The sequence below is a fragment of the Osmerus mordax genome, chromosome 19 (assembly GCF_038355195.1).
Source record: "Osmerus mordax isolate fOsmMor3 chromosome 19, fOsmMor3.pri, whole genome shotgun sequence".
NCBI classification, from domain to species: domain Eukaryota; kingdom Metazoa; phylum Chordata; class Actinopteri; order Osmeriformes; family Osmeridae; genus Osmerus; species Osmerus mordax.
This window is the reverse complement of record NC_090068.1, coordinates 9,632,429-9,649,437: the sequence shown is the minus strand read 5'-3', so window position 1 is coordinate 9,649,437 and position 17,009 is coordinate 9,632,429. Positions and strand designations below refer to the sequence as shown.

General features: G+C 44.0%; 3 protein-coding genes across 3 annotated transcripts in view; 1 reads left to right on the top strand and 2 right to left on the bottom strand.

Annotated features, from left to right (window-relative positions):
- mtmr4 (myotubularin related protein 4) overlaps positions 1–5,201 on the bottom strand; it is a 32,474-nt gene extending 27,273 nt beyond the window's left edge. Inside the window, 3 exon segments of the mRNA XM_067257719.1 lie at positions 3,382–3,480; positions 4,774–4,827; positions 5,148–5,201. Coding sequence (XP_067113820.1) covers positions 3,382–3,480; positions 4,774–4,827; positions 5,148–5,201 — 207 coding nt within the window.
- Positions 5,202–9,124: 3,923 nt separating this feature from the next.
- hpda (4-hydroxyphenylpyruvate dioxygenase a) lies at positions 9,125–13,972 on the top strand. Its single transcript, XM_067257018.1, has 14 exons — positions 9,125–9,158; positions 9,558–9,584; positions 9,706–9,768; positions 10,382–10,486; positions 10,665–10,707; positions 10,814–10,896; positions 10,993–11,082; positions 11,165–11,271; positions 11,493–11,570; positions 11,771–11,933; positions 12,255–12,326; positions 12,518–12,640; positions 12,757–12,873; positions 13,597–13,972. The coding sequence occupies exons 1-14, from the start codon at positions 9,156–9,158 to the stop codon at positions 13,708–13,710; spliced, it is 1,188 nt and encodes a 395-aa protein (XP_067113119.1). The 5' UTR covers positions 9,125–9,155; the 3' UTR covers positions 13,711–13,972.
- A 1,774-nt stretch (positions 13,973–15,746) lies between these two features.
- LOC136963188 (E3 ubiquitin-protein ligase RNF43) overlaps positions 15,747–17,009 on the bottom strand; it is a 64,834-nt gene continuing 63,571 nt past the window's right edge. The window contains exon 9 of the mRNA XM_067257230.1: positions 15,747–16,893. Coding sequence (XP_067113331.1) covers positions 16,868–16,893 — 26 coding nt within the window. The 3' untranslated portion in view covers positions 15,747–16,867. The remainder of the gene's footprint in view (positions 16,894–17,009) is intronic.

Below are 17,009 nucleotides of genomic sequence, written 5' to 3'. Positions count from 1 at the left end.
TTAACCTTCAGAGCCCTCTAAGCATCCCCCCCCTGCCATTAAAGCCAGTGGAATCCTTACACAGACAGTGGCTCAGTGTGGCTAAGCAGAATATACCTCAAACACTCCCCTTCCCCCTCCCCAGCACCCCAGCTTGAATGGCCAGAGGTCCATCACACCATATGCTTCCCTCAGTCAGGTCTCTATATAGATATTAGACCAGGGGCATCCTGTCAACATGCAGATTCTCCCGTTCGGATGAGCGTCTGCCCTCCTTTCCCAAAATAACACTGGAGACACATGTGGCCTTATCGGGTGCTGAGCGCTCAGGCAGGCGTTCGTGTGTGACGGAGACATCCGTGACTCCGACGTGGACACTGACACTCACTTAACATCACAGGGCGTCAGAGCACAGTGCTACAGGATAGCAACTCTCTCAGCCACTCTCGGTAACCACGGTTATCTACTCAAGTACGCAGCAACTAACACACGTGACAACAGAAGATTAGGGTGGGGAACATTTGACCATGTATGTCGACTGTGATCGATAAGGGTTTGCGAGCCCTGTCCTAACACCTTTACGCCATCTCAGAGACCAGAAATGTGCAAACAAGTCAAGTCAAAGATAATGTTTAGATCATAAGACTTAAACCGTGCTGGAGTCTTTTTAAAGGAGGGGGTTAAGTCGATCATTAATCACATGGGTGGTGGCAGGTCACAGTCTCTGTCTCTGATCTGTGGGAAAGGATGGCCCTAGTGGAACCCTATCCACTGGTGACCTCACCTCCAGGTTACCAGGTGACGTCATGTGGGCCAGTGACACAAAAGTACACACCTCGGCCGCTCTCTCCCACATCCTTAATAGATACCTGTGAAAAGGTACCACTGCTGCATTGTGGGTACCCAGTGTCTGGTAAAATAACCCCTTTTGTGCTCATGTGAACCTGTTGACAACATGAAAGTCTGAACCGACACCAGCCTGAACCCAATACCAGCCCTTTTGTTTCTAACGGACAAAGCAAACATAGTATATTAGGACTGGAAAGTGATTAAGAACGGCTTCACAAGACAGGATTAGAGGGATCAGTTACCTTTGGGAAACCCTGGCGGAACACACTGGCTAGAGAACCAGCCTCAGTCCCACCTGGGGAGCCCCTCCCACCCACCTACAGTCCCACAGGAACAAACTCTCCCCAAACGTGTTCTTAGTAATAACCGCCTTGCGGGTGTGTGCCTCCGTCTGTCAGTCAAGGCGACGTTTACACTTTCTGTCCAGACTCATACAGTACATGTAGCCCGTTTTGTTTGGGACATCCAAGCATGAAGACTTGAACTGGGCCTGATGTTACAGTGTAGGCCTTTTTCATGATGGATTTCAGGTTTGCGGTCGACGTGTTACCAGTCCGAGTGTGAACCCAGACACCAGCCCAGGGCCTCAGACAGGGAGGATGGCTCAGCCCTCCTGATTGCAACGGCTCGGTGGGCACATTGTCTGTCCAATCAGCCCCCGGACAATTACAGACTCGGGCCCCGCTCACGGCCCCACACCAGGGCACGTCAGGGCACGCCAGGGCACGCCAGGGCACGCCAGGGCACGCCAGGCCGAGCGGCATTCTGTCATCAGACCGGTGGGGGGAAAAACAGAGCGACAAATCCCACTTTCAGTGGGTAAACTTCTGGTTTCTGTCACATAAACAGTGAAGGACTGTGGTCCAGTTCCCTGTTTTGATAAGCTTTTCCCTCCGGCTGGTGGTGCCACAGCACAGCCCTCCCTCTCCTGGCTGCAGGAGATTTAAAGCCCATCTAATAAGATAGAGGGAGGACCACCCAGAGTTATGGCTGGACTCAGCAAATGTATAGGCAGAGCACTCTGGTATGACGCATGGGATTAAATCCTACAGTGCTCATCATCAAAACCCTCCGCTAGAGCTATGGCACACACAAAGAAACACACACACGCCATTAGCAGCGCAGCGTAGAATCAAACATGAGACTGATATAAGAGAGGAGGGGCCTGTGGAAGGAGAACTTTGGATCACATAGTTCCCAGTCATATCTCATCACCACTGATCTTGACTCTGGCATCACTGACATGTGACATACGTCAAGTATGGCACTGTTACTGCATATGATACTTGTTATTTTTTAGGCTACTGTATATAGTGTGTCACCTGCATTCATTTGTTTTGTGTTTACACAGCCCTGTGTATTTTGGAAACCTGTTCTTTTTTTTTTTTACATAAAATATTTTTTTATCTGGACTTCTGTAACGCTGCAACTTCCTCAATTTACCAATGAAGCGGCCTGAGTTAAGAGCACTGGGTGACTGCTTTCAAAGACAAATACCACACAAACAAACCAAATGAGAAGCCATGTGTAAGTGCAAGCAGTACAGGATTATCCCTCTCTGTTTCATGCCACATCAGTGCTGGTTAGGTTTACAGTGGATCAGCAGCCAAACCACCACCAGAGGGCGCCCATTCCAAAGATGAGCCACTACACACAATGAAGTCACGAATCTAACCCAACTGGTCAGACTTCCACATAAAAACTGCTCAGACTGAGACTAACCCAGGTCACCGTTTCAGCTCGATACGGTGACTCAGGTCCTCGGCGAGACATACCCTTCTCTGATTGGCCCTTTCGAGCCCCCACAGCCTCCCTCCTCACACACCGAAGGGGAGGATGTCTCCCAGGCGGCTCCTCTGTGTGACCGGGGGAGGCGCGGCCGCACTCTGGACGCGCTCCAGAGGACAGGCCTCCCAGAGAGTGGACACGAGGAGACACGTGGCAGACTACACCCTGACCCCGCTCTGCACCCCGACATCAAAGGCCCTGCCACATCTGCTGCCCGCCCCCGGGCACTCTCACTGATACAGTAGCAACGCTCCGATGAAACAAGCAGCAGAATGAAAGGGCCGGGCCTGGCGAGGGAGGCGTTTGAGACCGTAACAAGCTCGCGCTCTCCTCGGGTGCTCGTGGGTAATTCTGCACAGTCAGCTAAATGGAGCAACCGTGTTTTCAATTCATGTAGGTGTGGCTGCATTGGGAGGATACACTTTCCGACGCTTTTAAATAAAACCTACAGTGGTTGAATCTCAAAACGATGCATGCAGCGGCAAGTTTGGTTCTTAAGAGGAAGTGCAGTGACGTTGTGCAACACCTTCCAATAATACTGTGAGGCATGTAGAAATGTTCCTCGTAAAGAACCCCTTGTGGTTTAAAAGCTACAGAGAGATAAACATGCAACCAATGGCCCAATGTTACCAACTAAGGTGGGGGATGGTAGCTCTTATGTGTACTGTCGAAGGTCGCCAACACATAATGGGGACCAGAATGGGGACAGTACATTTTGACAGCCATGTCCCTCCCCCTCCCACTGGACCAGTGTGATTGGCTCACCATGCTGTCCGTCAGTGCAGTAGACAGGTACCCTGGGCTCTCCTTTCCAGCTCCCTCTCTCCTCCCCTCGTTCGGGCTCCGCTGTGTCAGCGACGGCTCCTGCCAACATAGGAAACACACACTCTGTTCAGACAGTGGGCATGAGGCGAGAAAACAGCCTACACACACACGCTCAATCTGACACGCACCATAGAAGAATCAACCCATGCAATAGGTCTGCATTTCATTACGTAAACGTACACCCAAAGAATCTTCAAAATGTAGGCCCCCCGTTTCAGGAAATGAAGGATATTTTTTTCCTGAGTATGTATGGCATTTGACTCTGGTTGACCCCTCCTCTAGCCCAACGAGCCAGCACGACCCCCACGCCTCCCCTGGGTGCAGGTGACATCACGTAGCCTCCAGCCTGGTGGACGTGACGGGGAGTAAAGCCCTCGTCAGATGAGCGTCAGGTCAAGCTTCTGTCAAGGGGCTCATCTACAGGCCAGACTAGACGTGTGCTGCTCTGCACACACACATGCAGGCGAACGCGCCACGCCGCCACGGCAACCCTGATCCAGGGCGACAAGCCTTCTAAAAGGATAAACTGTGATTTACAGGAAAGGGAAACTTGACATTGCTTAACAGTAGAGACCTTGATCCACGCCATAAAAAAAGCACACCAGCGACAACATTGGGGAGATAACCATGGGGTATTGACACGAGGCACTGGGAATGATATCCAGCACCCAGGGGCACGCCTACACAACAGTCCAATGTGGAAATTCCTGTTGAGATCAGATAGCACAGGTAGGACCCAAAACAGGGAGTACAAATAAATAAAGACTTCCCATGTTAATGAACATTTGACAGCAAATGGATGTCCATTACTGGAAGACCAATAATACAATTGCATGGATGTGACTACTTTATCACAATTCAAAAAGGGAAGCCATTCTGTTTTTGCACTACTGAAACAAAAACACTATTGGAGAAACAGAGCTTCAATATTTGCAAGAATTTACTCACTACACAAGCTAAATACGCAAGTTAAATACAAGGTACACACAAGCTTAAGACTAGCCTACACACACGATGGGGGTGGAAAATGTAGACCTGGCGTGCAAGATATTTCCAAAACACTTACAGAGTAGCCTGACACAGTCAGACAAAACATTAGCTTAACACCAAGGAGTCTAAACTAATACAGTGTCTGCTTTATCTCGTAGACAAGCACTGATGCCTAGCCTAGACTCGCTCACTTCCCCATACTCACTCACTCTCTCTCTCTCTCTCTCTCTCAGACACACCCCCCATCTGCACACTTCCCTAACACATAAAAAAAAAAAAAACCCTGACCATTAGCCTCTTATACTTGACTAAAACAATCTCTATTTGGTGGATATTTCTTACCTGCGTGGTGAGGGACACACTGCCCAAAGCTTCATTCAACTGTTCTTTCCCTTTCTAAAGTTGTAAAGTGACACTGCGCCTGCAAAGCAATAGCCGTCCTCTTCTGTCTCCCCAGCACTCTGGTTGTAATCCAGGGCATGACGGCCCTCCCCCCTGCTCTCTCTCTCTCTCTCTTTCACTCGCTCCCTCGTTTTCTGACTGTGTGCCAGGCAGCTCAGAGAGCCCTACTATAGGGCACGTCTCTGTTTCACCTACTGCACTGAAGCGGCCTTCCCTCACAGCAGCGCCGCGTACACTGCATGCCGAGACCGGCCAACACTCCCCTTGTCACCAATGTATTGAATCGGAGGTTCTTCAAAATATTTATTGAATACAGCTCGTGCAGCTTCGGACTTGTACACAAACAATTGGAGTTTTTCGTTGAACATTTTGGCACATTTGGGTCAGGGGATAAGCTAGGGGATGGAATTATTCAACAAGACCATTTTAAACGTGCTTATCACACAGGGAACAAATGTAGCCCTAACTCTTATTGTGAATTGGTACTGACATTCCTATTGCAACATATTCAGAGTAGACTACTTGTAAGCAGGTTCATGCATGTCAGACTTAATACGAATTGCAGTCGCTGGCTAAACTGTTTCTGAGAATGAGCATTCCTAGAGACAGAATAATAGTAATTCATCATCAGTGGTATACTTGAGATACTACTTTCTTACAACACTGGTAGACAGGAAACATTCAACTTTGTGTTCAAGAAACAAAAAACAAAAGCATGGAAAAATAAATAGTAAAAGCATCACAAACTAGAGAAAGATCAAGCATTGAAAAACGTGTGCACATTTCTTAACTTGATGATTGATAATCTATGAAGACCACCGTTTAAGTGCTGTCTGTAGTCAGTTGCTTCCATTGCAAAATGAGTAGATAGTTAACAAGCGATTAGCTTATATCATTACACGTGCTCTTCTTTTGTGACAACCTGAATGACCTTATTCCAACAAAATCAATGAACTGGTCAGACATGTCTGAAGTGGGGACTGTTTAATTTAATTTTGCAATATACCAATCTGCTGTACTTCATGCCGAACCTTTTAGGCCTACCTCTACTTCAGCAGACCCAATAAAGATGAAGATCACTCATAGAAAAGGCCAATAAGACTAAAATATTGTTCACAGGTTGAGAGATGTGTAAATGTTATGTTGCATGTGACACAGAAAATAACCTGAGGCTGGGCCTTCAGATCTCTACCCTTCCTACTAGGCTATATATGACCAAGATGTGAGTGACAAACACAGCAACCAGAGCTTTGTGCTACTGTGATAAGAGTGTGTGGGCTACTTTCACTTCTTTATTCACAAGAAAGTGTTTTTGAGAAACATGCATCAAGACAGGGTGTACATTGATGTTCCTTAATGTCAAGGTTTGATCACTGCTTGATCATTCAAAACATCCTAAAGCACTCCACCCATACACATTTCCACCCATCACAAAGTTCTAGGCAGATAAGGTTTATTGTATAATTTCTTCAATTAATCCTGATAAGATATCTCATAAATTGAGATTATTTGGTTACAAATGTACTAGTGACTGGCCTTGTGCATAACCGACCCGTCTATTCTCTTTGAACCACATCCTCTTTCACCGGGGCTCTACTGCACTACAAAATAGCCAAGCACTGGACAGCAGCTGGAACTTTCAACCACTGATAGGATGGTACCTGGTCAATTAACCAGTCAAGCGAAGGTGTGTTTACACACTAAATATTGGTGTCCCGTCTCTGGATCAGTCCTTAACTGCTAACTGCTACCTACTTGTAATGGCTTGACTGACTTGTAACATGATCAGAGGCATCAATTAGATTTCAAACAACTGACCCACTGAGGCACATGCCTACACGGAATGCTCGTGCGGGTTTGCGAGCTGCTAGCAGTAGCAGGATAAGGCGGAAGAAAGAAAGCGCCAGCAAACGTTGAGCATCCATAGATAAACAGCCAGACAAATTTCAGGGATGGGCGAGGTTCTTGGTCGTTCAGCAACTAGCTAACTAGAATTAGCATAAAACTTCTGTACTAGCTAAGGTATGGACCACAAAAAATATGAGCAGCATACCATGCATTCAAGGTAACGATATGTACATTGATGCAACAATAGTAATAGTGGCAAGTGCTAGCGAACAAAAGCGAGGTTTGCTAACATGAGTTCATAGCCATGACTCCGACACGGGACCCCGCTCTCAAACACCGGCGAGTAGGAGGCGGCTATGGTTAGCATAGTTACAGATTTAGCTCTGCTCTCTCGGTAACGTTACACATGACAGGCGAGTAGAAAAGCACAGGCACGAGGCAAACACAATAATGTTCACATTATCGCAACATATAATATCGCAACATTTGCAATTCGTTATTTGAAATTAAATAGAATCGACTTACTCACTCAGAAAGAATCAGCTGATACAACGGTGACTCAGTAGACTCCACGACTTCCGCATTCACGAGGGATGACATAGGCACCAACCAATCCACGAGAGTGAAGCTCACATTTGTGACCAATGATGCAATGGTATTTTTAGGGAAAATACCAGTGTAGCCAATGAAAGATTACAACAGGTAACAGCGCGCGCGTAAAGATGCCCGAATGGCATGCATACACCAGCACTAAAATAAGCCAATCAACCACGATTGCGGCTCGCAGAGGCATAACTCTGAGCGTCCAATAGAAAATCACAGCGCGGCACAAACTGATCACATGTTATGGAGCTCGCAGAGGCTCCTTTAAAGCGGTAGTGATAACATAACGTTAAGTAGTTTTCAGTTTCGATCTACGAAATGCGGTCCAAAGGGCAGTCGGCCGAAGATGATCAAGAACTTCCAATAAAAAATGGGTTGTTGACAGTAGTCTATCAATACACGACGACCACACATTCTAACACAATCTAAAGTCGCAATCTACCTTCAATCTAAAATCTATGAACTTGATAAATAACACTGATAGATTATACAAATTATTATATACTATAAATTATTTTGAATCTAGAGCATGAACAGGGGACGGGTGTGTGTCAGTGTTTACAACACTAGTTAAGAGTTTGTCCTATTTTTGTCTGTGGCCTTCGCTTCTAATAGCCTATAGTCTGACCTAAAACGCTCTCCCATTCCAGTCCATTCACACACCCTCCCATACCCGTCCACAGTACACCCTTCACCTCGCTTGCAATTATTCGACGTTTCTTTGACCTTTTTGACACCATAGTTTTGAAAATCACTAACCTTTCCCTCGTCTCAGAGTGTTTTTCAACTTGTTCACTGTGGACCCCAAACTGTTAAACACGATCCAACCAGTGTCTGCACTGCGTAGGCCCACTCTTTGACGGAACAAAATAACAATATTTAATTGCTAACTTCCTTCGTGTTGTCACGTTATTTGATAAAATGCCTAGGTAGCCAACGTCATGTGTCTAACCGGTTTTTACTGATGCTCTTTAGAAATCAGCGTTTGAATGGAAGTAAAAGTGAAAATACACACAATAGGAAATACCAGATCCTGTAAAATATCTCATGCGTCATTCACTGTACAGAACTGTCTCGTGAAATAAACATTTAAATCATGTGGAAATTATTCGATGAAGGGACGTTGACTAGACGGTTCTAAAAGAGTTTAGTCCACATAACATATACCACAGCTCCATCTAGAGGTGAAAAGAAGGATCTCGGCATGGTCAAGCTGTAGATTAGTGGTCCTCCTATTGTCGTGTATGTTTTAAATATTTTGCTTCTACAACACACCTGATTCCAATAACGGCCCATTAATTTTAATCAGATGTGCTGAAGCAGGGAAACATCTAAAACATACAGAACAGCCGGCCCTGAGGACCACTTTTGAAAACCACTGCTATAGATGTTTTTTCTTCAAATTAAATACACAATCTGAAGTCACATTTCATTCATGTGTGTTAATGAACCCCTCAAGATTCCCCTAGATGGAGTACGATTAAAGCTGAGTCATGGTCAAGACATATACCACCTTCATTAACAAAGGTTAATATCTAATCTGTCTCTCCATCAAGGTCAATCTGTCAGCTACCCACAGTAAAAAAAACAACAACACAGAGATTGAGACTCTACAGACCAAAAAACTGATATGTTTTTATGGCAGTGGCAGGAGATCAATATTGCACAGGCAATATGACAAAACAGCAGAGGATCAGGACAGTGGCTGATGGGTCTCAGTGCTCAGGTGGAGGGGGAACATACAGGAGGCGGACAGGGGGGCGTTGACCCCAAAGACCAATCACCATGGGTCCTCAGGCCAGTACATATCCGTTATCCGTTGGCCAGCAAGCGGTCTCTTATGGTGATCGGTTTTCATCCACAGCAGCAACATGGTAAGTAGCTATGACACTGAGCCATGATGCTCAGGCTGTGCTCTCATTGGCTCAAAGATCAGATCATGTTTTTATTTACTATTTAAACTCTTTATTGGAGTAATAAAAAAATACATTTACTTACCCAGTTACTGATTTAGAAATATGTAACTTATTAATCAGTGATCTCAATCACTTCTTCATGTATGTCAATATTTAATAGTTGCTAACCATTTCTGTTTAGTTATATATTAATTAACATAATCTGAGATGATTTATTTTCATTTTATATTAATATAGCACACCTTATTTTAAAAAGAGACAGAATGTCTTACAATTGGTAAAATGTTAATATGTTTTTATAATACAAGGCTAAAGTGTGAAATATGTTCCAAAGATGATGTATAATTTTATTTTCAGACTTCCTACACAGATAAAGGAGAGAAGGTAAATCATCTCGTTGAGTTCTGCTATTTTTATCTTTTGATTAATTCAGCTCAAACCATAAGTGTGATTTCTCTATTTGTGCTCCGACATGTAACTTCATATTTCACTCTTTATCTTAAAGCACGAGAGGGGAAAGTTTATCAAGTTTCATCACTTGACTTTCTGGGTAGGCAATGCCAAACAGGTGAGTCTGCTTTACTGAGAACGTTAAAACATACTGAAGTCAAGTGATGATTTACAGTATCTGTCTTGTTTGAAACAAGTTGACACTATTATAAGAGTTTAGTACTATTCAAGGTCATATGCCATCTCTGATCCTGAATGATACATCAACACAAATGCTGTGGTTTTTCTGGATGAACCTTTGCTCTCTGGGGTGAAGTACAGGTTGCTGGAATTGTGCTGATACTGAACTTGGGACCTGTAAAAGGTTTCTATAAACGTGGTGGTGTTTACAAGGTCAACAGGAGCAACGTCAAACTAAATTGTTCATGAAACCTTACAGAGAAAACACATGTCACAATATACTCAATCAGGGGATTGAGTAATCGTAACCAGCTCGAGCCAACATCTTTCTAGATGTCCTCCTCTGCTCTCTCACAAACAGTCGGGCTAGAAATCAGAAGGTTGCCAGTTCGATTCCCGGCCGTGCCAAATGACATTGTGTCCTTGGGCAAGGCACTTCACCCTACTTGCCTCGGGGGGAATGTCCCTGTACTTACTGTAAGTCGCTCTGGATAAGAGCGTCTGCTAAATGACTAAATGTAAATGTAAAATGTAGCCATGTCTCTCTCTAGGCGGCAGCGTTCTATTGTGATAAGATGGGCTTTGAACCTGTGGCCTACAAGGGGTTAGAGACTGGGAGCAGAGAGGTGGTGTCACATGTCATAAGACAAGACAAGGTATGCACTCTCACTTATATTTAGTACCATGTGCCTCTGTCAAACTTAATTAAAATGCTTGTTCAGCACATGGATACTGTTCATACAAGAGCATCATTCTTTGACCTTCCAACTAAACTCAACTGATTTGCATGCGATTGTTATGTGACCGTTTTCTATCCGCCCCACTCTTACGCAGATATTTTTTGCATTTGTATCTGCCTTGAATCCAGGAAATGAAGGTATGTTTATAAATGTAAATGCTAACCACAAATACAGTGTAGGAATGAGTTGAACAAAACATCAGTCTGTATTCATGTTTTTGTAATTGCTATTCTGTTTCCATAGAGATCGGGGAACACTTGATGAAGCGTGGGGATGGGGTGAAAGACATAGCTTTTCAAGTGGAGGACTGTGACTTCTTAGTCAAGGTAACACATTAACAATAACATTACAAGCACATTTGCCAAGCAACCACATCCCCAGAAGTCTGTTTCTACTAAAACGGAATTGTACTCCTTACACAGAAAGCTAAGGAGCGTGGGGCTGTCGTCGTCAAGGAGCCCTGGGTGGAGCAGGACAGCTATGGCAGAGTCAAGTATGCTGTGGTTCAGACAGTAAGTCACAATATAATGACACTCCAAAGAAACAAGCATTGATAATATACACTCTTCTTCTCAAACCCTTATGTTCACCCAGTATGGAGACACAACGCACACTCTTGTCGAGTACCTGGGACCGTACAAAGGCCTGTTTCTGCCCGGATACAAAGAGCCTCTCTTCAAGGACCCCCTGCTGCCCAAACTGTGAGAACACCTCAAACCCCTCTGCACACATTCCCTCCACAGACATAGTATGTCCTCTGAAAACAATTCTTCCAAAGGCTAATACTCTCATAGTGCACATATTCCATGTAAAAGTAAATGCTAGATAACAAACTGCATTTCTGCCTGGTCTCTTAGTCTCACAGGCATAAACTCACTCAGTAAACAACAACTCACATGATTTTCTTCCCCCCTTTACTCAGGCCGCCAGCGGGTCTAAACTTCATCGATCACATTGTGGGAAACCAGCCAGATGATAAAATGGTGCCAGTATCAGACTGGTGAGGGTCGTACGTACACAGCTTGTTGCACGTACGCACCTGGCAGAGAGAAATTGGCAAAAGGATAAGTAAACAGAAGAATGCCAGACTGCAAGAACTCACTAGCAAGATACACATGGAACATTTCTAAAGGTTCTTTCCTGGTTTCACAAAAAACACACAAAAAACCCAATATATATTTCTGTCTTGATATTCTCCAGGTATCAGAAGTGTTTGTTGTTCCACCGGTTCTGGTCGATAGACGACAAGCAGATACACACACATTACAGCGCCTTGAGGTCCATCGTGGTGACCAACTACGAAGAGACCATTAAGATGCCCATCAATGAGCCAGCCCCTGGGAAGAAGAAGTCCCAGATCCAGGTCTGACCTTTACCCCTCTGGGACCCTCCTGACTTGACCAAGATGCCACTTTCTCCCACTGTCTGTACTGGACATTTACATTTAGTCATTTAGCAGATGCTCTTATCCAGAGCGACTTACAGTTAATACAGGGACATTCCCCCGAGGCAAGTAGGGTGAAGTGCCTTGCCCAAGGACTCCACGTCATTTTGCACGGCCGGGAATCGAACCAGTAACCTTCTGATTACTAGCCCGATTCCCTAACCGCTCAGCCACCTGACTCCCAGACGTGTGTGTCTGTTGGTGGGTATCCTAACTTGGTCATGTTTCATAACTCTGCAGGAATACGTGGACTACAACGGAGGTCCTGGTGTTCAACACATTGCCTTGAACTCGTCAAACATCATCGAATCTGTGAGTCTGGCATATTATAGAACTGACAACATGTTTAGCTGGAGTGTGTTTAGTAAGTTTATTAACTAGATTTTACACATAAATCAAAAAACAAAAATACATCATCCATATACATCCTTTATCTCCTGATTAGTGTCTTCAAACCTCAAGTTGGGACTGGTTTTCAAAACCTTTTTTGTGGTTAAATCCAGGTAGTCAACCTCCGCGCCCGAGGCATGGAGTTCCTGTGTGCCCCTGACACATACTACGCCATCCTGCGGCAAAATCTCAAGACGGCCAAGATCAAGGTGAAGGAAGACATCAACCGGCTACAGGTGAGGACAGGAGCATGTCATTATGGTCTGCTTGTTTAAGAGCAAGTTATTCCTGATATCTGGGGCCAGTATTAAACTCCCTGGCGCTTGTTTTTTTTCCGCTTCACTGTGAGAAGGAACTGAAAATCTTAGTGGACTTCGACGACAAAGGGTACCTGCTCCAGATCTTCACCAAACCTGTGCAGGACAGACCCACCCTGTTCTTGGAAGTCATCCAGCGGCACAACCACTTTGTAAGTATCGGCCAATAAAGTCCCCACAGAAACACTGTAGGTGAGGAAACAGCATGATGTTCATTCGGAGATACAAGCACATCACAGGGAGAGTAGAAGGCCACTCGCGCCCCCCCCCCCTCCCCCCTCCGCCCGTCTGTCACCACAGACCCTTGTAATTCCATAAAAGAGCCAACACAACATGACCTCTAACACCTGTTTAAGGCTCCCACCCAGCGTGCACCACAGAGAGACAGAGTTGTAAAGGCCCAGTAAATCTATCACAGATGCAGATTAAACTGCCACTGCCATGTAGCGGGGGGAGCTGTGGATTGAGTTGCACCCTCTGGCATTTGATCTTTAAACAGCCCCCCACCTCTACCTGTTGAAACAGGCTCTTTGTGTCATGCTTTGGCATTTCATTTAGTTGAGAATGGGATCCCTGAAAAAAAGGGAAACTTGGCTGAACCACACCAAAGCAACTTGAGGAGAAACCACTAACACTTGATCTTTTGATTATCCATGAAAATATTTACATGATTAATTGGAGTGCATGAGAGAAATGTTCTGTTGGAGTGAAGCTGGCGTTTGAACATAACACCCTGGGAGAATGTTCATCTGCTCTCGGTAATCTCACATCAAAGATGTAATCTTCTAAACGCTGCAAGTGAGAAGATCCCTAGAGCCATTGCTAAAGACCTGGAATAAGGCGAAACACTGAGGGTTTGTCTTGACTTTCCCCAGGGATTTGGGGCAGGAAACTTCAAGTCTCTTTTTGAAGCTATTGAGAAGGACCAGGATGCCAGGGGCAACCTCACTGTGCTGACCACAGAAGGTCAGCCCAAAGCCTTTTACTGACCTGCCAGCATCCCTCACATTAAACACACACAGTGCAACACATACTAGTAGCCAGTGCATGAATCCAGACAGAACACACTACTTCACCCATGCACAGACAGTACAGTATGTCACTGATACACATCTAGAAATATTCATGGAACAATCTTACTACCGATAATATACTACACTAGCTAATACAGATAGTCTACTGTTTATTAGCTTTCCTGATATCAGAGTATAACTGTATGGCTCAATTAATAAAGTATGTTCACACACTCTATAGATGGTCTAATTTTGTAAATGTGTCAATCAAGTTCTCTTTCACAAAAACTCTTTGTAATGGCATTAATCACTCAATTTCCTTACAAGACTCAAATGACAAGTACAGGTAAATATGAAATATATGCAGCACCAGAGATTTTATTTCAAAATAATTTATTTGCATATAATTGGAATGAAGCCAGGTTGATACATCTGTGATGGTACTGCTGAGTTTCATATAGATACTGTACATTCTATACAAAAACCATGTACTGTTTTGCAAACCTGGACAAAAATGGATAAATATATTAGTAAATAAATATATTAGTGACATATCACCATATTGAAATGTTCTATTATATATAAAATACAACACTTTATTTCATTTCTGTTTTTGTCTTTCTCTTTTTGTACACAAAGTATCCAAAATATACTGACAGATCCCTTAAAGAATTTCTTGAGGGATTGTACTCTATTAGAAAAAGGCAGTTTCAGCTCATTATGCTTTCAAAGACAAACATAAGTACAAACATTTGAGGACCCTAAAATGATAAAATCGCCCTGAGCATTCAGTGACGTTTTATTGATGTGTTATTTCCATGTACTGGTAGTTGTGTTCTTTCGTGTGCTTCAATTATTCTCTTTTTGATTCATTTCTATCCTTTATTTTTCCGGTAAAATATTTTTTAAGGCAAAGTGCTGGCTGTAATTCAGTCATTTTCATTTTAGGTTGAGAGACCAATCTATTATCTAATTAATAACATAAAAACAAACCATCTGAATGTATTACTCAAAGACCATAAAATACATTTGAAATATGGGATTGCAATGGTGGCTGTAATTAAGAAGTCATTTGCATATTATAGTCATATGCAACTTGTTTCCCCTCTGCTGATGAAGAATAATCTGAGGCACATGGAAAATGGATTGCATCTATAACGTTTCTTTGGTTAAAAATGACGAGTATTGACATGAATTGAATGAATGCTTCGTGCTAAGAACACTACTTAAATTGATATGAAGCTTGACTGAAACTTTGACCGAGACTTGTGTATCAATTGCAACTGAATCAATAAGGCACGAATAATTGATCAGAACCAAGCCACCCAGTAGAGACAGTAGAGGACTTAACTGTTGCTAGGGTGCTCCATGATGCGCCAAATCACATTTGGAGGTTGTTTTAAGTGCTGCCTGCTCTCTGGCAGAAGAAGGCATCGTGGGCTCTTTCAGGTTAACATCCTCGACAGTTTGACTGCCAAGTTGAACAGTCCCCTTTCACATTTTCATCGAACCTCAATATGTATTCAAGTACAACATTATATTGGGAGTTTAACAACACATCTGTTATGACTTCTGAGATTTCTATGCCGTTCGGGTTCTTTTCCGCAGCCTGTGAACATTCTTCCAGTGTTTCTCCTGAGAGGTTTCGCCTCTTTAAGTCAGAAATTCTGGGAAAGTGCTTGACTGGGCACACCAGGCATTTACTACACAGATTTGGTCAATGCTTGGTACCCTACGATCCCAAAGTCGAATTAGCATGGCTTTACTCCAGTTATGTGATTGCAATCATGTATATTCTAAGCACCCATGGTGAGCTTTCTATGCTGGAAGACAATGAAAGAGAGTGTCTTTGTTAGGACGTGTGATGTGGTTGTCTAGTGGGTCTGAGAGGGGCTGAGCTAAGTACATGATGAATGTCCTTCAGGAGCCTAGGCTCATGTTACTGGGTGCTGATCCCGGAGGCCCCTCCCACTTCCTCCCCCCTCCCACACCCCCACACCACCGCACTCAGATGAAACATTATTAACAGGTAACCACTGACAATACGAGAAATGGCAAGATAAAAAACAAAAACGAAACAAACAAAACATAGCTTGTCGTGAGTGAACACATTTCAGTCAATCTGGTTGTTTTAACAATGATAGCAAAATTACAGACAAAAAAAATAATAACAAAATGAACCGAAACACAAACTAATTGTGATAAACAGCTGCCATTATTGAATTAACCAACACCAGCCCCATGCTAGCCTCAGTGACCTATCTTCATGTTCACTGTCTGGGATTACTGAGACAGAAACCTTCTCTGTTTGCCCAACAGAAGCCTCCCGTCTCTACGACGACGCAGCTCCGTGGTAAAGGACAACTTCAGCAGCTCCAACAGTACCTTTATCAACCCCTTAACAGTGGAACTAAACAAACATGATTTGAGGTAGACTGGCAAGCCAACAACGTTTCCAATGATTATCACCTTATTGTTGACGACAAACTAGGGGGGCAGGACAGTAAGAATTACCAGTACCTCGAGTTAATCAGGTTATCTATCAATCAAGGATTCAGCAAATCAATAACCTAATCACCACTTATTCCTGCGTCGGAGCGTGACTGGAAAAGCATGATGTCAGTGAGGATTAACAGTCTAAACTGGGATCATTTTAGTGGTCACCAAGGAGCATGGGGACTTCATGTCGGTATTGAATTCTTCCTGTGATTTTGAATGAAATACAACAAAACACATTTCCCCTTTGTCATGTGAATGTTGCTTCGAGAGAAAACCTCCCGGTCTCTGCCTCGGCGTGAAGCCACGTTGAGAAGACTAACCTCCAACCTCTGAACCACATATTGACATCATGTACTTCCAACACAGCCTTTGAAGTCCATATTTGTGCTTATCTCGATTTATTTGATGGTGGAAACTAACTTTCGAATCAGTCAATACACAATCTCCTCGTTTTGATCACTGTTAGCAAGACAGCTGAGCTCTGAGGACTTGGAGAGGCTGGGAACTGTAGTCTAAAAGCAGGTGCGATGTGGAATTATTTGGAAGACTTGAGAAAACTGGCTGACGAGGCGAAGATATGTTTGTCCATTCCGGCTCCTTTGTAGCAGCGTGACGTTGGGGATGCAGCAAGGCGTCACACGCCAGACTCCTCCTCTGATCCTGTGGAGAGAGCAGAGCAGCTTCACTCATCTACCCCCAAACTCAAAGGAATCATGAGTCAAACGACACAGAATTGAAACTGGAACACCTTATAAAAAAAAAGAAGAAGGAAACAC